Source organism: Xyrauchen texanus, chromosome 11 (genome assembly GCF_025860055.1).
Source record: "Xyrauchen texanus isolate HMW12.3.18 chromosome 11, RBS_HiC_50CHRs, whole genome shotgun sequence".
NCBI classification, from domain to species: domain Eukaryota; kingdom Metazoa; phylum Chordata; class Actinopteri; order Cypriniformes; family Catostomidae; genus Xyrauchen; species Xyrauchen texanus.
This window is the reverse complement of record NC_068286.1, coordinates 27,291,881-27,315,962: the sequence shown is the minus strand read 5'-3', so window position 1 is coordinate 27,315,962 and position 24,082 is coordinate 27,291,881. Positions and strand designations below refer to the sequence as shown.

The following is a 24,082-nucleotide window of genomic DNA, read 5'->3' as shown; positions in this document are numbered from 1 at the left end:
AAAATGTCTTCCTTATATATCCCCTTTCAGTACTTTTGGATATATATTGGATATAATATTTAAAATAAATTTTTTTAAGTATTTTGATTTCATTTTACACTTTAAAAGGAACCACATAATAGCAGTCGTATCTTTTAAACTAAGATACATTTTATTTGTCTACCAAAATGTACATCACAGGACATTTATTTTTGTCATTTGGGAGCCTCACGTACCTCTGAACTTGAGAAAAGGCCAATGAGAAATTGGCAGACAGAATTTGTATGTCCCGCCCCCGAACATACGGGTATAAAGGGAAGCGGCCGTGCATCTGTCAGTCAGATTTTTTCTTCGGTGCCGAGCGGTTGTGCAACAGCAAGCTGAAGTTCACCACTGTTCCACTCACCTATGTTGGCAAGTAGCACTGCTGTTGGATGTTATGGTGCGTTTCCAGCTGGTGTTCTCTCACGCTGTGAATTCCACGACCCTGGGCGCTTTGACAGTGCTTTCACTGCCTAAAAGTGTGTTTTCCCCTCCTAAAAGAGTTTTATTCTCTAAAAGAGTTTGTGTTTCACTCATAAAAGAGCAAAACATAGACATTGAACATCCTTTTGAGGACATGTCTTTTTGTCCCCACAGCCTTCACGTCCTGACGTCTGGTACCTCAGCTCAGGGCGGCGCTCGCAGCCACACCCCCCCACCCTAAGTAACGTTCTTCCCGGAAATGCATGACGAGCTGACGCGGTTGAGGAGGGCACCTTTTACTGCCCGGTACCAACCCCTCCGCTCATCCGCTCTCACTACCCTGGACAGCGGGCGGCCCAGAGCTCTGGAACCTCCACATCTGGCCCCTGGATGAGACATGGAAGATCTGAGTGATCTACCACCTGCAGACCGTAGATCAACAAAGCCAGAGCTCCCTCCACCAGGCAACTTTACGCCCTGAAGTGGCACTTGTTCGCAAATTGGTGTTCTTCCCGAGCCGAAGACCCGCAGAGATGTGCAGATTGGTCAGTGCTTTCATTCCTGCAAGAGAGGCTTAAGAGGAGGCTGTCCCCCTCCACCTTGAAAGTGTATGTAGCATCTATCGCGGCCCACCACGACACAGTGGATGGCAAGTCCTTGGGTAAGCACGACTTGATTATCAGGTTCCTTAGAGGCGCCCAAAGACAGAACCCTCCCTGTCCAAACCTGTTCCCCTCCTCCTCCTCTAGCCTTCAGAGACCCACCTTCAAGCCGCTTAACTCAATTGAGCTCAAGGCCTTCTCCCCGAAGACGGCCTTACTGATAGTGCTAGCCTCCATCAAGAGGGTTGGGGACCTGCAAGCGTTCTCTGTCAGCGACACCTGCCTGGAGTTCTGTCCGGCACATACTCACGTTATCCTGAGGCCACCATCGGGCTATGTGTCCAAGGTTCCTACGACCCCTTCAGGGATCAGGTTGTGAACTTGCAAGCGCTGCCCCAGGAGGAGGCAGACCCAGCCCTTTCATTGCTGTGTCTGGTATGTGCTTTGTGTTTCTATTTGGACTGCATGCAGAGCTTTAGATGTTCTGAGCAGCTCTTTGTCTGCTTTGGTGGACGGTGGAAAGGGAATGCCGTCTCCAACAGAGGATAGCTCACTGGGTCGTTGGCGCCATCTCGCTGGCTTACCAGACCCAGGCCGTGCCCACCCCCTAGCGGGTTCGAGCACACTAAATGAGAGGCATGGCATCCTCATGGGCACTGTCCAACGGCACCTCCCTAGCAGACATCTGCAGAACAGCGGGCTGGGCAACAACCATTACCTTTTACAATCTCAGGGTTGAGTCAGTCTTGACCTGTGTTTTGTCAGGTCCGAGCCAATAGAACTCGGTAATGCGGAACAACCTTCCTGGATGTTCTTCCTCCCTATCATTCTGGCCCGCGAATTCAGCGGAGCAATTTGCGACCAGACCCACTAAGAGCCACAGGTGCTCTGTACTGAGGTAGGGCTCCACAGACTTAATTCCCTCTTCAGGCAACTCCCTGTGATGTATTTTCCATGGTACTGTCCCCCTGTCGGCGGACCCGCATCTCCCTTGAGTAGTCCCGCTGCCCCCTGTCATCGTGCTTGTAGCGCTCCTCCCTCATCAGGCAGGACCTACCACCGTGCTACAACCCATGTGGTGTATTTGACACATGTCACCTCCCCCTAGTCTGGGCAGGATGTGGCCTCTGCAGGGTCTTTTCCCCCTGAAAGAATAGGATCGGGAAAGACTGTCTTCCCCAACGCATTTCATAGCGTTAAGATAGTCCCAGCCACTTCACACGCAAGAGACATAGAGAGAGAAAAGGCCACGGCTGCCGGGCTTGCTCCCATGCTAGTCATGTATCAACTGTCCCCCATCAGGGGTGCTGGGAACCTAAAGTCTGTATATGACATCTTTTTTGAGGGTGTTGGGGAGGGTTACGTGCCGCCGATACAGTTGCTTCTAACACGCAGCAGCCTGCTTGCACCTGTGTCAGCAGTTCATGTAACACTGTCTAGTGCATGCCGCTTTTGAATGGGACCCCTTGTGTCACTTAATTCGACACGTTGTCAAGTGAGTGACAGAAGGGGAACGTCACAGTTACTGTCCCTGAGGGAGGGAACGAGACATTGTGTCCCTTCTGCCATGACATTAGACCTACCACTGTAAACGGCCGTAACTTATTCTTGGCTCCTCAGTGCAAAAACCTTACTGACAGATGCACGCCCACTTCCTTTTATACCCACATGTCCGGGGGCATTCTGTCTGCCAATTTCTCATTGGCCTTTTCTCAAATTCAGAGGTACACGAGGCTCCCAAGGAAGACCCCTTTTGTCACTTCATTCGACACAATGTCTCATTCCCTCCCTCAGGGAACGGAGGTTACAACAGTAACCGTGACGATATGAGTGTAAGTTAAGTTATGAATATTTTTGGTAAGTGTTTCCCAAAAAGGAAGGCTGTAAATTGTAAATGCTTGTACCTGCTAAAACTTGAAATGTTCAACTTTAAGGAGTACAGTAGCATATAAATGGCCAAAAAGTGAAAAGACATTAACTAAAATTCTTAAAGGTGCACTCAGTTTTTTTTCCTCGTTAAAAAAAGACGTTTTACTCCAGAAAAAATTAAAAGCAATTTTTAAATATATGTTTAAAAATCTTGAGCACTTGAAATTAAGTCAGTAATATCAGTAACCATATAAAAGCAGTTTTTTTTCTACATAGAAATGGTCCTCTTACGAGGGGTGCCATGTTAGTATCACATGATCAGCCTAATACTATTCGCATAATCTCAGTAACTTTCACTCATGGAGTGAGTTCATCATGGCCGACTGCGAATTGTGCATTTCTTCATTGGTATCCGTAACTGAAAACAAATGTGCTTGAATGATGCTGCATCCACACCACTAGGTGCCAGTGTGAGTCCAAGATGACATATTTAAACATTACTGAGTGCACCTTTAAGAGTCCTGTTTTGATTCCATGTGGTCTGTAAGAATGTAAGATGAATTAACTGCAAAATATTGTGAAGAATTTAACAAACAGATTCTTTAGGAATATCAGTACAGTGCTGCAAAATGTATCATTGCTAAGTTTCAATTCTACAAATCTGTAAAAACACATGCTGCAGCATTATGCATGAAGTGAACTCTATTGTGATCTAATCTCCTAATAACTGCTTTAGTGAGAGGTAATTGTTTGTGCCTAATTAATATTTCAGGTGGTGCTTTGTGGAAAAATGAATAGAACTTCTGGAATATCACAAACATGCCTCTATTCAAATGCAAAGTGTGTGCTTTTTATGCAGTAATGAGCCAATATTGACATTGTTGTACTCTGTGGAGACCCGATCTGACAAACACAAAAATCATCACATGAATTTCTGCTCCAACAAGTCTTGTCATTTGTGTTAATTTGTCTTTTGGGTACTTTAAAAACCCCTCTTCACACATTACGGCAGAATTACATAATGAGACTGCTCTGAGAGAAATTGAAATGCGTCTTATATTGCACCATCTGCTCATATTATCACTTGAGGAGGGCCAGAAAGCTGATGGGTTTTTCTGCCAACTGGCTGGCGTATTGTCAAATGTAGACAGACGGAGTGACAGACAGCATGATGTGTGCCATTAGATGGTCATGAACACTATGCAATGGAAATATACATTTCTTCTTATGTATGCAAATGCACAGAACTTGCTGCCTTTCATTATACAAAATCAACCTGCATATGTACCTGTTGTAGATGTTCAACATGATCTCCTGAGCATTCGCAGAACACTAGAAATGCTGCACCTCACAAACATGACTATAAAATACACCACAAAAAGTCATAAAATTAATCTATTTTATTTTTGCACTATAAAGTCTTCAGAAGCAAAATGACAGCACAATATCAGCTTTTTTATTGTTCTATATACAGATGGTTAGATGGAAGTGTGTTCTTCTGTGTCTCAAACCATGTGTTGTGTTTTTAAAATGCCATGTCAAGTTAAAAATGGTCCTTTTAAAATATGGACTTTTTTTTAAAACGAGTCTTGCAAGTCCCTTGTTTCATTAGGTCTGTGGTTCTCACGTATTTATTTATTTATTTTTGGATACGCCATCCATTGAAACTAGACACTTTTTGCCACTAGGCCAACATAGTTCTGTAATGTTCTGTATACTGTCTGTTCATTTTAACCCTCTGGGGTCGACGGATGCTCCGCCGCATCCTTCTGGATATTTTCGTCATTACAGCGGAAACAACTTAAAATACTCCATCATTTTGGGGCATACAGATAAGTGTTAGAGACTATAAAGCTTTTATTTTTGTACACTCACAATAACAACAAAACCTTGTGCTTTTGTAAAATAAAGAAAATAAAAAAGGTGAGCTGTAAGCAGTCTCTGTGTTCACAAGCATATTTCTGAAACACGTCACAAAAATGAACTGAAACTCACGAATACTTATCACACAAACATGAAACATATGTCTAAAGAAAGCTTAAGATTTATACTTTTAAATAAAACACTAGGGGTCACTCTTGAGAGCTTGAGACACCACTGATCTTTGATAAAAGGACAATGGGAATTGGCAAGGGGTATTTGAATACCCCTCCCCTGGACATACGTGTATAAAAGAAGGTAACGTGCATACTGCTCATTAGATTTTCTCTTCGGAGCTGAACGGTCGATGGAGACAATTGATTTACATCCCTCACCTCTGCTAGATCCTTACAGCGCATTACAGCAGCTTTCTCTCCTCTATGCATGGATGCACTGCAGAGATCGCCCTTGGGCGCTTCAGCAGATCTAAGAGGATATTCTAAAAAAGTATTTTCCCTCACAAAAAGAGTATATTCTAAACGAGCGGCACACATAGGAATGTCTTTTCCAAGATGCGTGTTTTTAAAGATGCCTTTCGGATTGTGTGTTATTCCTGGTTGCGGTCGATACCTCTTGCCTTCTGACAGCCACGATCGCTGTCTTTCATGCCTGGGTGCTGCCCACGTCGAGACATCTTTTGTGGATGCATCATGTCCTCATTGCGAGGCCATGACCATGGCAATGTTGCGGTAAAAAAGCTTTCGTAAAAAAGCAAGCCACCCCAGTGGCTACCTGCCTCGTTCCTTCTACCTACGGGTATGAGGGCAGTGCAGCGAACACTGGGGGCGATTTGGGGACCACAATGGGACCATCTCCGCTGGTTAAATTCATGCCGGGGAATGGGGCATTAAATGACAGACATGCTTTCCTGGGCCTTAGAAGGACAAGCCGTCTGCCCTACACACTATGGCTTTCCTGCAAATCCACCAAGCCAAGGCGCTGAAAGAACTTCATGAGGGTAGTTCCACCCTGGGATTGATGCAGGAACTGCGCTCGGCGACCGACCTTGCCCTCTGGGCAATGAAGGTCACGGCGCGGTCTCACCGGCAGACGATGTCCACACTGTTGGTCCAGGAGTGCCACTTTTGACTTAACCTGATCGAGATGTATGAGGCCGACAAGACACGCTTCTTGAACACCGCCATCTCCCAGGCTGGCCTATTTGCTGACACCGTCGAGATTTGCCCAGCAGTTCTCGGTGGTGAAGCAGGAGATGGAGGCTATTCAACACATCCTACACTGGTGCGGCTCAAGATCCGGCACCCCGTCGGCTCGTCTAGCGCGTCTCCCTGAACTGGCTCTGCCTCGGCCCGCCCTTGTGGCCCCACCCCGTCACCGAGCCACCTGCAGGAAGCAGACTCCACCCACAGCCGCCCGCTAAGAAGAAGACTTTGAAGCGCCCCTGAGACGGGCAACCCAGGGACGTGCGGATCCACTGCCTTGAAGCTGGTAAGCAGACCACTCCATCCCCCAGTGGAGGGCCGGGAGGTGAATCTTTTGTTCTCATTTAATTTTGTTTCGTTGCATGCTCCAATAGCTGCGGTACCCAAACACTCAATAAAAGAGCAGTTTCCTCAGTCCCTGGGTCACATAACCAGTGTGTTCGGCCGCCACCCAGACCACCGGCTTTTGTCCCTCTCTGGCAGGTCCAACACCCCGGTGCACCAAGCTGTGGCACAGACATACTCATACCTGGACGGTTTCGACAGAGAGTATCAGGAGTCAGGAGAGGCCCCACCCGCCGGTACGTCCGATTACATTTTTACCCTGGCCCCCCTGGCCCCCCTTGCCCAGTGTTTGGACATGTGGTTCACACTTTACAACCCATCGCGATGGCTGACCCGGACCATCCGACATGGCTACACGAATCAGTTTGCCAGCCGCCTGCCTAGGTTTTCCGGTGTCCACTTCACCACGGTGAAGGGTGAGAAAGCCGCCACCTTGTGAGTGGAAATCGCCACCGTTCTACGGAACGAGATGAAGTGTGGGTTTTACAACCCCTACTTCATTGTAACAAAAAAGGTGTTGAGTTGTGGCCAATCTTGGACTTATGAGTTCTGAACCGGGTCTTACACATACTCCCTTTAAAGATACTGATGCTAAGGTGCATTCTAGCGAGCGTCCGGCATCAAGATTGGTTCGCGGCTGTAAACCTGAAGGACGTGTACTTCCACGTCTCGATTCTACCTCGACACAGACCCTTCCTGCATTTTGCATTCGAGGTTCAGGCATACCAGTACAAAGTCCTCCCTTTCGGCCTATCCTTGTCCCCTCGCGTCTTCACGAAGGTTGCAGAGGCTGCCCTTGCCCCGTCAAGGGAAGAGGCCATCCGCATTCTCAACTACCTCGACGACTAGCTAATCCTAGCTCACTCTCGTGATGTGTTGTGTTCACAAAGGGACCTGGTGCTCGCACACCTCAGTCGGCTAGGACTACGGGTCAACTGGGAAAAGAGCAAGCTCGTCCCCGTTCAAAGCATCTCTTTTCTCGGTCTAGAGTTGGACACAGTCTCGATGTCAGCGCGCCTCATGAATGAGCATGCCAAGTTGATGCTGAAGGCGTTCAGACAGAAGACCGCGGTCCCACTGAAACCATTTCAGAGAGTCCTGGGGCATATGGCATCCTCGGCGGTGGCCCAGGTTGCCTCGGGTTGATGCATATGCGACCACTTCAGCTCTGGCTCCTGACTCGGACTCGAGTCCCGAGATGGGCATTGTGCAATGGCACATATTGCATGGCCATCACGCCGATCTGTCGCCCCCTCTTCAGCCCTTGGAACGACCACGTATTTCTATGGGCAGGGGTTACCCTAGAACAGGTCTCCAGGTGCGTCGTGGTCACAACCGATGCCTACAAGACAGGCTGGGGCACTATATGCAACGGGCACGCAGTCGCCAGCCCCTGGACGGGCACTCGGCTACGTTGGCACATCAACTGCCTCGAGTTGTTGGCAATACTGCTCGCCCTGCAGAGGTTCCAGCTGTTGGTTCAAGCACATGTTGGTTCGAACAGACAGCACGTCGGCGGTGTCATATATCAACCACCAAGGCGAGTTATGCTCCCCTCGCATGTCACAACTCGCCCACTGTCATCACCTCAAGTTGCTGCGAGCCACTCACATTCCAGGTGACCTCAACACCACAGCGGACACGCTGTCATGACAGGTCATCCGCAAAGGAGAGTGGAAACTCTCATCTGGACTCACAGGTAGACCTGTTCACCTCCCCAGAATCCTCCCATTGCCTGCTCTGTACGCCCTGACTGAGGCTCCCCTTTGCATAGATTAGTTGGCACACAGCTGGCCTGGACTATGCAAGTATGCGTTCCCCCCAATGAGCCTGCTTGCACAGACCCCGTGCAATGTCAGGGAGGACGAGGAGCAGGTCACCCTAGTGGCTCCCTACTGGCCCACCCAGACTTGATTCTCGGACCTCATGCTCCTCCCGTCACCCCCTCCCTGGCAAATTCCCTTGAGAAAGGACCTTCTTTCTCACGGACGGGGCACCATTTGGTACCCACGACCAGACTTCTGGAACCTCTATGTCTGGCCCCTGGACGTAACCTGCTGTGGTAGACACCATCACTCAGGCTAGGGCCCCCTCTACGAGGCGCCTGTATGTCTTGAATTCGCATCTGTTCGCTAAGTGGTGTTCATCCTGATATGAAGACCCCCAGAGATGTGCAGTCGGCTAAGTGCTTTCCTTTCTGCAGGAGAGGTTGGAGGGACAGCTGTCCCAATAGCTGCACACCACGACACAGTGGAAGGCAAGTCTGTAGGGAAGCACAACCTGATTATCAGGTTCCTGAGAGGCGCTAGGAGGTTGAATCACTCCATACCATGCCTCGTTCCCTCATGAGACCTCTCCGTAGTCCTGCAAGGCCTGCGAGGGGCTCCCTTCAAGCCCTTAGAGTCAGTAGAGCTTAAGGCACTCTCCTTGAAGACTGCTCTCCAGAATGAGCTCACGTCAATCAAGAGGGTTGGGGACCTGTAAGCGTTTTCTGTCAGCAAAACATGCCTGGTCCTACTCTTTCGTGATCCTGAGACCCCGACCGGGCTCTGTGCCCAAGGTTCACACAACCCTATGAGGGACATGCAAATACCACTCACCAATTCCCGTTGGCCTTTTATCAAAGATCAGAGGTGTCTCGGGCTCTCAAGAGTGACCCCCAGTGTCACTACATTGATAAAATGTCTCGTTCCCTTCATCAGGGAATGGAGGTTATTGAAGTAACCAGCACATTATATATGTATAGTAGAGGTTTGCACGGGACTGTTTTTTCATCCCGCTCCCGCAAGTTTCTATCCTGTACCCGAATGTTCCCACTGTTCACCCGATCTCCACTCGCAATGGTTGACATCCTGACCACTCCCACAACCCTGCAATTTGTTTTCTATATAGAAAAAAAATCCATACAGATGCATATTGCATTCACTAATAAAATAAATCCACATTGTATTTTTCAGGCTATTCTCTGACTGCCCGCACCCGTCCACATCTCATGGAAGTACCGTGCGCTCCCGCCTTCAACTCTAACAATTTAATTTGCTGCAAGAAATCGAATCAGGTCCTGTGGGAAATACGTGGTAATAAAACATCCAAAAATAGAATACATTCAAAAGTGTGTTTGCAGGAACAATGTTAATATTTGAAATAGCTGATCATAAAATAATATTTGAAATCATTTACTCCAAATTCATAAGGGTGTAATTTAGAATCAGTGTGAAACTGATTAAAAATTTAAAACCTGGCTCCAATTTTGTTGAAGATTCCAGAGAAATTGAAGGAGATGGCAAATAAAACCCCAAAGAAACTATATTTTACTAGATAAGGTGATCAAGATGACACAAATGTAAAGCACTTGGTTCAGTCAACTCAGGGTGAGGCCAAAAAGTAAGAAAAAAAAAAGTTCTCAAAAGTGATAAGCAAAAATATCTACATGGTGACCCTAGGGGGTCTGACTGAGAGATTCCCAAATTGGTCAAAACACTGTTCTGACTAACCCCGATCAGTTTGTAAATTTTTGCAATTTTTTCCAAAACATTTGTGCTACCATTGACCAAATAGCAGAAAAAGACAGGACATTACTGTATATGGAATTGTTTCAAACAGTGTAAAGAGATTTACAATTTTTTTTCTGTCATTTCTTTATTTCTTAATTTATTTTTGAAGACAGTGGTTGCTAATACCAAGTTACTACAGTTTCATTATTATTAGAACTGCGTCTATGGAATGTTGTAAAACAGTGTTTACCATGGTACATTTTTTGTAAGGGACACAACAACCTTGTACTTTCTTTCTAGGATTCTATGATCTCATATCGCTAAAACAATTACCATCTAAGGTGTCATTGAAACAGAAAAATCTACAAAACAACACAAGGGATCTGCAGGTGAAAGTGACCTCCGTACCTTCCCTTTGTGTGACTGTTCCAACACTGTTCCTCATCTGGGTCAGTCACTTTGTCCTCTGCACAGATGCTGTCTGACAACGACGACCAGAATTTCTTCGACTCCTTCAGCTTATCCTTAATGTCGATCACCTAGAATAACACATCGAGAGTCAGTTTACCATATCCAACACTAAAAATACATGGAGAAATGAAGATTACATTTATTTGTGCACATTAGAAATAGCTTCGATTGTTTGTGATGGGAAGGGATCTTTATTAAAGGGAATACAACATGACTAACAATTGCATTGCATTACAGTGCAATGAGAAATTGGCAGACAGAATTTGCATGTCCTGCCCCCGGACATACGGGTATAAAGGGAGGCAAATGAGTCTGTCCATTCAGGATTTTGCCCTGAGGAGCTGAGAATGAGGTTCGGCCATAACAGTGGCTCGGTTAAGCATCGTGGCTGGGAGGATAAAAAGTCTTGTTACAATAGAAATGGAAAGGAGTGTCCATTCAGGTTTTTCCTTCAGAGCCGAGCGGTTGTGTGATCAGCGAGCTGCTTTCACAGACTGTTCATTTCATCTCCACAAGATTGTATGCTGTTGGATCTATGGCACATATCAGCGGCTTTCTCCTTCTCTGCAGAGCAATGCAGCTTTGCCCCTGGGCGCTTCGACAGGGCTTTTAAAAAGTGAAAATTATTAACACTGAGAGTTTATTTCTCTAAACGCGTACACAACGGGGTTGACTGTCTGGACGCATCTTTATAAAGATGCCCATCTGCCCCAGTGAAGTCCCTGGATGCAATCAAGTTCTCTCCGCTCCTGATGGTCAGAGACGCTGCCTCGTGTGTCTGGGCCACGATCACATTAAGGCAGCATTTGTGGATAGTTCGTGTTCTCACTGTGAGAACCTTACCATACAACACTGCGGTCATGACTTTCCTTCCTGAAAAGGAACGTCACTCCAGCCATGTTGCTCCTTCTTCCCACGTGATTGAGGACAACCCAGCTGGCGATGAAGGCCTCCTCACAGCCTTCACAGCTGGATGACTGGTTCATTGGGTCTGGGTGCTGCTCACCTCCCCACCCCACCCCCCCAGTTCGTTTCTTCCCTGAGGTCCATGATGAGCTAACGAGGTCTTGGAGGGCAACCGACCCTCTCGCTCTGTGTCCCGAGAACGCCGCCACCTGGCGGGATCGTCCGGTGCTCCCCTCCAAGGCCTGTAGGATGACCTCCAAAGTCTACAGTGCCACCGGACAGGCCACTACTGCCTTGCATGCCATGGCCCTCCTGCAAGATCACCAGGCCAAGGCACTCAAAGATCTGCACTTGGGTAGTCCTGACCCCCGTTGCAGGAACTGTGCTCAGCAACCGACCTCGCCCTCAGGGCCACGAAGGTCACAGCGCGGACACTCTGAACGTGCTCGAGATGCGGGACATGGACAAGGCACTTCCAATTAAAAATGAATTGTTCTTTGTGCCACTTCATAAACATACAATACACCCACATTTTACGAGCATACACCCACAGAAAGCGCAAACACTCCCACCCAAGATGACTTGCACTTTTTGCTGGCATGAAAATTGCGCTTAGTGCGGCCACAAAAATGTTGCCATTATTTTCAGAGGATCATTGTTGAATTTAAGCCTATTTTGTTTTTGGTACACTGGCTAATTGTTTTCCACTTGTCTTAAGCATAAACATTTTTTTCAATTCAACAAAACAAAATACAATTGAAATTGTTAAACCAGTGTCATTTTTTATTAAAATTTGTTCCATGTTTCAAAATGTTCATGCTTTACCATGGGATAATTTGAACAATTTAATCCAAGACAGTCAGATTTTAAGATTTTACATTGTAAATGTGGGTCAACGTTCTTATTTGCATATTTATGTCTTAATAACATTGATTAGACAAGCATAGCACAGCCTGTCCATCTGTGGAAATGTCAGCATGTAAAATAATTCTGTTGTATTTAAGTATTCTAAAACACCCCTTCTGAAATTACACTCAATTCAACAATTCAGTAAATGTGTTTGCCTTCACTATTTAGCATTTTTAATAGTTTCCCCCAGACATTGAAACTAAAAACAGCGTGAGAGTGTGAGTTTCTGCGAATGTACAAAGCACAAAAATTGGTTGAGGCAAATATTAAAGTAGTTAATGTTTGGCTCTCTATAGCTGAACAATTCTTTGTAATAATATACAGTAGCACCACATGTTTGGAGTTAGCATTGTAAAAGTGTTTCTATATTCAAAGTTAAATGTGGCTTGAATGTGAAAATAGGGATAAGTCAAGTCAAGTCAATTTTATTTTTATAGCGCCTTTCACAACACACATTGTTTCAAAGCAGCTTTACAGAAGATCAGGCATTAACAGACGATAAAACTAATGTCTATAATGTCGATGAATCATCATTGTGTAATTAGATAAAATTCGATTTGTTTATCGTGTTTAAAAATATGTAATTAAATAATAATTGTATTAATAACCCCAGTGAGAAAGCTGAAATCGACTGTGGCAAGGAACACAAAACTCCATAAGATGTTGATTAATGAAGGAAAAATAACCTTGGGAGAAACCAGACTCACTGTGGGGGCCAGTTCCCCTCTGGCTAACATCATGAATATAATGTAAATATTACTTATGTATAGTTGAAGTCATGGTTTAAAATTATTAAACAAAGTAAGTGTTAAGGGTCAGTGTTTAAACATCGATTTTGTTTGAACAGTAAGATTAATAACCAATTTCTTTGAAGTCCATCCTGGATTAACTGCAGAAGTTCACATAGGTGCACTTGTCCTTGTTAATTGGCTGATGAAGGCTTTTGTTGGCAATTGTTAGTCTATGCATTCCATTTCAAGATCATAGTCCATCAATAGACCGAGGTGATGCAGGCAGAGATCAGGGTTGTGAAACGCAGTTCAAACTTGCCAGTAATTTCAGTGAGGTTCGGTGTGGTCCATACTAAATCCAAGGTTCAGACAATGGCATATGATGTATCCCATGTCTTATGATTAGAGTTGGCATCAGATAATCCTCTGAAGCCCATCATAATAGACTGAAGTGATTTTTGGCTGGCACCGGCTGCATTTAGTCATCATCATTCAGCAACATGTAGCAGTGGAGTCCAACATGAAGCATGAATGGTGCTGGATCCAGCCAGTTCTGGTGACCTCAGGATAGGAGTCCCGAGGTTGAGACAAGGAAACAAATTAAATAATATAAGCATAGATGCCATTCAATTTATTGCAGAGATATAAATCATGATCAGTGTTTCTGGTTCCTGGTTCCGGCAGACTAAACTAAAGCAGCCTAATTCTGCGCTCAGCGACCGACTGAGGAAGCGCACGCCCCCCATCTCGCGGACCCCTTCGAGGACCCAGAAGGCTCACAAGCGATCCTGAGACGCCCGACCCAGAGACCAAGACGTTTGCTCCGGAGCTGGTAAGAAGACCACTCCGTCCCCCGGTGGAGGGCCAGGAGGAGAATCCTTTGTTCCCTGATGGAGAGAACGAGACGTTGTGTCCTCCCGGCCACATTGCTAAACCGAGCCACTGTTGCGGCCGAACCTCATTGTTGGCTCCTCTGAAAAATCCTGAATGAAACAAACACATTTCCCTCCATTTATACTCGGGACATGCAAATTCTATCTGCCAATTTCTCATTGGCCTTTTCTCATAGATCAGAGATGCAAAAGGCGCTCAAGAGAGACCCCTAGTGTCGCTTCTTCGACACAATGTCTTGTTCCCTTCATCAGGGATTGGAGGTTACATCCGTAACCTAGATGTTTTTAGTTATAAAAGAGTTTTGTTATAAAATTGAAATGCATAAATCTTAAAATTATCCTTTTTTGACTGTACTTATTATGATGAAATTATGAAAAAAGACCCTCTAAATATCAATATGTAATTAGCCATAAAGATATCATACGAATTTATACAAATTCTTGTTAGCAAAGAAACATTGTAAACATCCAGTATGTGTAATATTGTGAGTAGATTATGTTGCTTACATATAATAATAATAATAGCATGGGATTAAAATTTGTTGGATGTCACTTTTTATAGAAATAAACTGCAGTATATGACGCAGAGGTTATCTGTGGAGTCAACAGTGACTGCCAGAGGCATGATATTATAGAATTAGTATAGATGGCGTGTCAGAGTTGGATACCGTATTGCCCTTTTTAAACTAGTAATCCGTCAGCATGGTCAGAGGAGATCTAGAATGATTTCACGCCTTCCTTTTGGTTAGCATTCATAAACTGCTTGGTTGGATATTGATATTAACACAATAATACATTAACATTAATATGTATGCTGTAGGAAGTGTTGAGATAAATATACAACAGACAGAGCTAATTTCATGGTGCATGGAGTGCTAGCTAACATGTATACAGAGATATTACAAGTTTTTAAACGTGGGAGCAAGTACCATTTAATAACAAACAAGAATGTCTACTTAAAAAATATGGTGCCATTATTGTGGTATGGCCGTAATTACCACAGTAAATGTGTACAGTAAAAATATTTGTTTAAGATTCAGTAGCGGTTGTTGATCAGTCTCCCCATGCAATAATTTAATATGTTTACCACAACAAATACCAAAGTTACTAAAACAGTGGTAACTTCTGCTTAGGTACCACTGTAATTCAAATCTTTCACAAAAACTTTTAATATTAAACATCTCTAATGGCCTTTGATTAAACATGAGAAGAGCATATTTCTGGTTGAATTATTTAATAAAACCATTCTTGTATAAATTGTCAAATTCCGCATAAGTCCCTTCCTGCGATTAGCGCTTTGTGTAAGTCCTTCGCACAACCATTATAATTTATATTGTCACATTCTGTGAAAGTTTCATAATTTTACTATTTTAAATAATTTGTTAAACCATTCTTTTGTAAATGGTCACATTCTGCAGTTGCATCATTTTAGTGTTCTCTGTAAATCATATTTAAAACTATTTTTATGTAAATTGTAAAATTCTGCACAACACAAACATTTTTGCAATCCATCAACCTGAGCGGCATAACCGTTGCTGAGGATATGCCCAGGAGGCTCTTAAAGTATTTCAGTGGGACCGTTGTATTCTGTGAACGCAGACAGTTCAACACTGGCTGCGCATTCTTATTGGTGAGGCGCGCTGTCAATGAGACCGAATCTAACTCCATACTGCGAAAGAGATGCTCTGAACCGGGGAGAGCTTGCTCTTTTCCCAGTTGACCCGTAGCCCCAGCCGGCTGAAGTGCCTGAGCACCAGGTCCCTGTGCACACACACAACGTGTCCCACGAGTACCAACAAAGCACTTACCTGGCTCCTTGTGACCGCTCCTGGTACAGCCTGGGACGGGGGATGAAGATTTTTGTCCTCGTAGCCCATGAAGACCATCACATCAGGGGCGGAGTTTTGCCACAGCTGAGCGCACAGGGGCGGGAGGCCCACCTCCAAGGCACCATACCTGCCAGAGAGTGAAGCGGTGCCCAGTGGTCGTAATAACGGCAGCCGGGGACACCGACTGTGAGGCCCAGGAAATGAGAAAACCGCTCTTTTCTTAGAATGCGGCCCTTGGGGCATGCGGTGAAATAAGAAAAGGAAAATAAAGAACTTCCACCCGGCCCTCCACTGGGGGAAGGAGTGGTACTCTTACCAGCTCCTGTGCAGAGGATCAACTGGGGCGAGCTGTGGCAGGGCCGGTGTTACTGGCACAGGGGGACGCCCTCGGCAACAAACAGACGGGGGTGCAGAACATTGCGTCGCGCCAGGGCAGGATGTGTTGCATTGTCCCCATCTGCCTTTAAACAACTGAGGATTTCTGGCCGGAATCTTCTATGGTGCCGCCAATAGGTCAACCTGGTTTGACCAAGTCGGACCAAATGTGGCGCTCCTGGACCGCTAACATGGACATCGCCTGCCTGAGATACCACGCCGTGATCATCATCGCTTGGAGGGCGAGATCTGTCACGGAGCTCAGTTCCTGCATTAATCTCAATTCCTGCAGTTCTTTGAGCGCCTCGGCTTGGAGCACTTGCAGGAGAGCCGTGGTGGCCAATCCAGTGGCACTGTAGGCTCAGTCGTGAGTGACAACATAAACCCACAGGCCCTAGACGGGAGACTCGGACGGCTCCGCCAAGTGGCGGCGCTCAGCGGGCACAGGTGCACCACAATCGCCTTACCAACCTAGGAAGTCGCTGAGCACCCCCTGTCAGCCCCACCTGCGAGGGTAGTGAGAAAGGATGAGCCCACGAACAGGGTCGGGGCAGTAAAAGGTGCCCGCCTTGATCAAGTGAGCTCATCATGCACTTCCGGTAAGCCCCGGGACCAATCATAGGGCTGCGAGGATTCAGGGTGAGCAGAGGATTCCATTCTATCCCGACACTCGCAGCTGCCCGGGCAAGCATGGCCATCAGCTGCGCATGGCAACAGGCTGAAACAACCCACTTTCAGATGCTGTAATAGAAAGCTCATCCACTTTGCGAGGTGCGACCATTAACTCGCTCTGAGACGAGCCGGCGGTCACATCGCGAAACTCACTGGGGCAAACGAGCGTGCTGGGGAAATGGAGGTCCTTGGGGAATTTCCCAGAGGAAAACCTCCCACTGAAGTCCCCAAATTGCCCCCAGTGCTAACCGACCCCGCCTCATACCCGCAGGTAGAAGGACCAAGTCGGGGAGCCACTGGAGTGGCTTTCCCTCTTACGAGAGAAACCGCGACCGGAACGATGCCAAAATGGGCAGTGCCCAACACGAGAGGCAGCGATAGTGGTCGTGGGAAGCGGAGAGGTAACGATAGCAACAAGGAAACACACACAAACAATAAGGCTTCATGAAAAAGACACTTTATTTGCACCACTCTTTTAGAGGAAAATCTACTCTTTTTATTTGTGTATATATATATATATATATATATATATATATATATATATATACAGGAAGTTCTGCTCAGCTGTCGAAGCAACCAGGGGTGTTTACTCAGCTCAACTATGTGCCTGTTTACCTGAAGTGGCATATGTTCGCTAAGTGGTGTACTTTCCGATGCAAAGACCCCCAGAGATGTTACTTGGATCAGTGCTTTCCTTTCTGCAGGAGAGGTTGGAGGGACGGCTGACCCCTCCACCTTGAATGTGTGTAGCTGCTACCTCAGCACAACACAATGCAGTAGAAGGTAAGTATTTGGGGAAGCATGACTTGATCCTCGGGTTCCTGAGAGGCCCGAGGGTGTTAAACCCCCCCCAGGTCAAGCCTCGTTCCCGTTGTGTGTGAGGGGGAGAACCGCTGTAATGCGCCGTAGAACCAACAGCCTTTCAGAGAGAGATGAATAGAACAGCAGAAGGAATTTAGCTCTGTGAATACGTCCGCTCAGCTCCAAGGAAAAATCTGTGTGTGTGTTTGCAAGCGGCATTCTTTTTATAACCCATGATGGAGTATAAAATTCATCAACAAAACGTTGATTGAGTGACAGATAGGGAACAAACTTTTATGTAAATTGAAACATTATATGCAAGCTGTTTAATTGTAACGGTCTATATAAATAATATGTTAAATAATTCTTAATTATCAGATAAGTTGCTTTATTAAAGTCCTATTTATAAATAATTTGTTAAATACATTTTTAAGTTGTTAAGTCGCATCATTTGAGTGTTCTATGTAAATAATTTGTAAAAACATTTTTATGTAAATTAGTGTATTTTACATAAGTTGTGTGATTATAATGCTTTATGTAAATCATTCATATGTAAATGGTCGCAATGCATAAGTTGCATCATTTTAGCTTTTTTGATGCTAAAAGATTTGTAATAAACAAATTTCAATTATTTAATTTTATTTACTAAAATTATTTATTTGTCAGCCTGGTCTCATGAAATTTATGTGAGCATTGCAATGTTTTTGCAAAACTGAAATTACGTGCTTCAATACATATTTGGCTGCAGTTTCAAAGTGAAATGTCCAGCGGAGGGTCACAAAACTGAGTGTAATGAGGTTGTAATCAGGCAAGGTTTTTAAGGTGAATTTTTAGATGGACATTTTAATAAGTAAAACATACCTCCCTAAACTAAAACCTAACCAATAGTGTCAGAAAAGATAAATGAGAGTTTAACATAACAGACATCCTTACCCTTAACCAATAGCATTTTAAAATGCAAATAAAAAAAAAACACATATTAACGGAAGCAACCACGTAATTTTGTGTCGCTTCTATGTAACTTTAACTTTCATGCATCTTTGGCTGGACTCGAACCGTAGCAGTCTAACACTCTATCAGGTGAGCTACCAAGCAAGCTAACAATATTGGAATAAGTGTGTACAGGGCCATAGCTAACGGGGTGAAAATTGGTAATGATTCTAGGGGCCCACCACAAATTTTAAACTGTATTTTTTAATATGAAAGGGGCCCAGACAAATATACTGTCATGGGGTCCAGAATTCCTTGCTGTAAATGCTGTGTAGGTGGGTCTGTAATACAAGTGTTAAAATATTTTGTTTTTCAAATCATGTGTTAAAATAAAAGTGTTTTATATATCATAACATAGTGGGTGGTGAATAATAGAGTGAAAAATTAGTTTTTATAAAGTCAAAATCAGCAATTGTACTTGTGATTTGTGTGACAACTATTAAACAAAACAGTTGTTGTAGCGCCACTAGTGTTCATTTCACCAGGAAACTGCAGCGAAACGTAGAAAGCGGCACATACAAGTCAGTTTGCAAAAATGTATATATAGAGTAACATTCATTCTATGAGCAGGTTATGTGATTGTACTTAGAAAAAAATACAAATGTAGGAATGTTAATATTTGAGAAAACGTGCTGTATGCAGTAACTACTCTTTAATCAGTTTCTGACAGAAATATATTGCATAAACACAGCTTAGGCTAAAGTGAGACATACAAACACTTTTTTTTTTCTTCTTTTTTTACAAAAACATTTTATTACACTAACACATCTTTTCTCCAAGGCCACTAGATGCTGCTTGGCCTCTTATAAAGCGAGCAAGAGATAAAAAGACTCACCAGACAGCTGAAATGGAGCCAAGTGTACATATAAATAAATAAACCAACTCATGTTTCAAATGTATACATGCCATGTATTAAAAAAAGCCCTATATTAGAGGTACGTGAGTGGCTGTGTATTGGGCGAGCGCTATACACAGGGACAGTCTACTGATCATCTAACGGGCTGACCACACAGATCATTAAAACACAGCCTGCTAGAAGGGATGAGTTAAGGGAAGAAACTGTTATCCACTTGGGCCCCATTACTCAACTCTAGTCCAAACTGGACAGCATGCAGACAGCAAAGTCAGATTGCAGGGCAACACTCCCTACACGTGCCTCGGCTCAGCACATGGATTACAACCAAATCTCCAGCAGTTCAGCCAATGTCATCATGTTATGGGATAAAATATAAGAAGTTAAAGCTTCACACAAAAATGAAAATTATTAAATAAATCTTCATGACTGTCTTTCTTCAGAGGAAAACAAAAGATATGCTTTAATGGTTGTGCACACTGCTCTTTCCCATACGATGAAAATATATAGTGGCTGTCAACTCCAACAATAACAACAAAATAAAAGCATCATGAGTAGTCCATAAGACTTTTGTGTTATATTTGAAGTCTTGAAACCGTACAATAGCTTGACCGAAATTTTAAATCTCATATGCATTTATTAATTTTTTAACTTTGTGCATTGCAATCAGTTACAGTACATGGAAGAAGCAATAACGTTTGGTGTTACTGTCGACAAACCTGGTGCAATGTGTCTTAACATATCAAGTTTGTGTATGTGTACATGTATAAATTAAATGTTAAATCTACACCAGAAACGTCATGGTTTCTGTTGTAACCTCAGTTCCCCGAGGGAGGGAACGAGACGTGTCGAAGGAAGTGACACAAGGGGTCAATCGTACCTCTGAACCTGAGAAAAGGCCAATGTCAAGTTGGCAGACAGAATTTGAATGCCCCGTCCGGACATACGGGTATAAAGGGAAGTGGGACGTGCGAATGCCAGTCAGGATTTTGCACTGAGGAGCCGAAAATGAAGCACGGTCATTTACATTGCTAGGTCTAGTGCTGTCGCAGGAGGGACACAACGTCTCGTTCCCTCCATCGGGGAACGGAGGTTACAACAGTAACCATGACGTTCCCCTTCTGTCACTCTCTCGACGTTGTGTTGAAGGAAGTGACACAAGGGGTCCATATAAAAACTGCACGCACTGACCATGTTACATGGCTGTCGGAACAGGTACAGAGCAGGCTATTGCGTGTTAGAGGAACCTGCACCGAGTGCACGTAACCCTCCCCAACGCCCCCTCAAAGAGTTTTGCATACCACCTTTGGTTTTTCCTCCCTCCTGAGGGGGAAAAGGTGTTGCATGCTAGCATGGGAGCATGCCCAGCAGCGGCGGCCTTCTCTCTCACTATGTCTCTCACATAGGACATAAAGCGGCTGGGGCCCAACATAAGCCGGTCTTTCCCCGGAGGGAGCAGGAGAGCCTGTCAGGAGCAACAGGTGTCCTGAGGCTAGGGTGCTGAGAGAAGACTCAAAGAACTTGCCCTGCTCCGTGCACCTGGCAGGGGGCGGCTTAGAGACTGAGGAAGAGGCCTAAGGAGGCATTTCCAGAACTCGTCAGTGTCGGCGCGCCGGAGGTAAGGTAACTGTCCGGTCTGCAAATGTCCTGTTCTTTCAGGAGGGGAAGACTCTGCGGAGGCCACACCCTGCCCAGTCCAGGGGGAGGAAATGAGCGGCAAATACACTATGAGGGTTGTTAAGCCAGACGTGGGAAACGGCGCGGTGGTAGGTCCAGCCTAATGAAGGAAGGACTCTACAAGCACAGGGTCGAGGCAGCGGAGCTGCCCAAGGGAAACGCGGGTCCGCCGACAGGGGATACATCACAGGGAGTTTGCTTGAAGAGGGAACTATGCCCATGGAGCCCGACCCCAGTACAGAGCCTGGCAAAGGTATTGGTGTTGCCCAGCCCGCTGCTCTGCAGATGTCTGCTAAGGAGATGCCGTGGCTCAGTGCCCACGAGGACGCCACACTTCTAATATAGTGTGTTTGGACCTGCAGGGGGCGGGCATGCCCTGGGTGTGATAGGCTAAGGCAATAGCATCAACGACCCAGTGGGCTAGACAGCGTTCCCTTTCCGCCGTCCTCCAAAGCAGACAAAGAGCTGCTCAGAACATCTAAAGCTCTGCGTTCGGTCCACATAGGTATGCAAAGCACGCACCAGACACAGCAACGAAAGGGCTGGGTCTGCCTCCTCCCAAGGCAGTGCCTGCAGGTTCACGACCTGGTCCCTGAAAGGGGTCGTAGGAACCTTGGGCATGTAGCCTGGTCGAGGTCTCAGCATAATGTGAGAAAGCGCCGGACCGAACTCCAGGCAGGTGTCGCTGACAGAGAACGCTTGCAGGTCTCCCATCCTTTTGATTGAGGCTAACGCGATCAGGAGGGCTGTCTTCAGGGAGAGATCCTTGAGATCGACTGAATCAAGTGGCTCAAATGGGGGTCTCTGAAGGCCCGAGAGGACCACTGAGAAATCCCAAGAGGGAAACAGGTTAGGCCGGGGATGATTCAGTCTCCGGGTGCCTTTCAGGAACCTGATAATCAAGTCGTACCAAGGGACTTGCCATCTACTGCGTTGTGTTGGGCTGCGATAGCAGCTACATACACCTTCAAGGTGGAGGGGGACATCCTCCCCTTCAGCCTCTCCTGCGGAAAAGAAGCACTGACCGAACTGCGAATCTCTGTGGGTCTTCGGCTCAGGAAGAACACAAATTCGCGAACAAGCACCACTTTAGGGCGTAAAGTTGCCTGGTTGAGGGAGCTCTGGCTTGATTGATCGTGTCTATGACAGCAGGTGGTAGATCCACTAGATCTTCCACATCCCGTCCTGGGGCCAGACGTGGAGGTTCCAGAGGTCTGGGTGTGGATGCCAGAGGGTGCCCCATCCCTGAGAAAGAAGGTCCTTCTTCAGGTGAATTTTCCAGGGAGGGGCTGTCACGAAGAGCATGAGATCCGAGAACCAGGTGCGGGTGGGCCAGTAGGGGGCCACCAAGATGACCTGTTCCTCGTGATCTTGCACAGCACCAATGCAAGAAGGCTCAATGGGGGAAATGCGTAATTGCGCAGCCCCCAGGGCCAGCTGTGTGCCAGCGCGTCTGTCCCGAGGGGGGCTACTGTCAGGGAATACTAGAGCGGGCAGTGGGAGTTGTCTTGGGAGGCAAAGAGGTCTACCTGTGCCTTGCCGAATCAGTCACAAATGAGCTGGACTGCCTGGGGGGTGGCGCCTCCACTCTCCGCTGGGTGAAACCTGTTGCGAGGACGTATCTGCCGGCGTGTTGTGGTTGCCAGGGATGTGAGTGGCGAGCAGCGACTTGAGTCACGGCTGATTCCAATGAGGAGATGGCAGGCGAGTTGTGCCATATGATGAGAGCGCACGGCGCCTTGGCTATTTATGTACGCTACCATCGCGGTGCAGCGGATCAGAGCATGCTTGCCTCAGATTAGTGTAAGAAACCTCTGAAGGGCAAGAATTACAGCCATCAACTCTAGGCAATTGATGTGCCAATGCTGCCGGGGTCCTTTCCAGGTTTTCCCATTGCACGCCCAAGTGCCTGTGCTGTGACCTTTGTGGCTCTGAGAGCAAGGTCGGTGGTAGAGCGCAGTTCCTGCAGCACGTCGGGATCGGGACTACCCAGGTGCAGATCTTTAAGTGCCTTGGCTTGATGGACCTGCAGGAGAGCCCATGGCATGCTGGGCGAAGGTGGCCTGTCCGGTGGCGCTGTAGGCTTTGGAAGTCAGAAATGTCATCACCCTACAGGCTTTGGAGGGGAGTACCGGGCGGTCCCACCAGGTTGCGGCGTTCTCTGGGCACAGATGGATCGCTACCGCCCTATCCACCTGGGGGACTTCTGTATATCTGTGGGCCACCCTGCCGTCCAGGGTAGTGAGAGCGGACAAGCGAGAGGGTCGGTTACGGGCAGTGAAAGGTGCCCTCCATGACCGCGTCAGCTCGTGTCCATGCACTTCCGGGTAGAATGGTTCCGGGGGGTGGGGTGGGTGGCTGTGAGCGGCGCTGGGCACCGAGGTACCAGTCATCTAGCCGTAAAGGCTGTTTGGAGGAGGGAGGGTTCCAGTCCAAGCCCACGCTCATGGCATCCCGGGAAAGCATGTCGGCCATCTGCGCGTCAGCTTCAGAATGGGCGGGCTGGCCCAAAGACAGCAGCCCAGTCGAGTATTCCGTGTATGTTGGGGGGTGAGTGAACACAAGCATGTTGGGGGGTGAGTGGTTGGTGGGGATTTACCCGGCAAAACCGAGCCCGTCGTTATCCCCATATCGCCTTTATCACCAGCCGGGTCGTCCTCAATCATGTGGAAAGAATGAGCGACACGGGGGGGGGCAGCTGAAGTGGCATTCGCCTTTAGGAAGGAGAGCCGCGACCACAATTTTGCCATGGACATGTTCTCGCAGTGAGAATATGAACCATCCACGAACGCAGCCTCAGTGTGATCGCAACCCAGGCACACGAGGCAGCGTCTGTGGACGTCGTTCTCGGAGAGAAATCGCTGGCATCCAGGAACAACACAGGGGCGGAAAGGCATCTTGAAAAACGCCGCTGTGTATTGCTCTTTTTGTGAGTGGAAACTCAGACTCTTTTAGAGAAAATATAACACTTTTAGGAGGAGAAACACTCTTTTAAACAGTAAGAAGTGCTGTCGAAGCGCCCAGGGGCATGAACTGCACAGCATGCAGAGAGAGAACGCAAGCTGGAAATGCGTTGTGCGGATCCAACAGCCACGCTTCTCGCTGGTAGAGGTAAGATGAACAGTAGTGAGATTCAGC

General features: G+C 46.5%; 1 protein-coding gene across 1 annotated transcript in view; it reads right to left on the bottom strand.

Moving 5' to 3' along the window:
* The window catches only part of LOC127651337 (glypican-6-like), a 103,319-nt gene that overhangs the window by 21,116 nt on the left and 58,121 nt on the right, over positions 1-24,082 (bottom strand). The window contains exon 5 of the mRNA XM_052137115.1: positions 10,246-10,376. Within this exon, the coding sequence (XP_051993075.1) occupies positions 10,246-10,376 (131 nt within the window). The remainder of the gene's footprint in view (positions 1-10,245; positions 10,377-24,082) is intronic.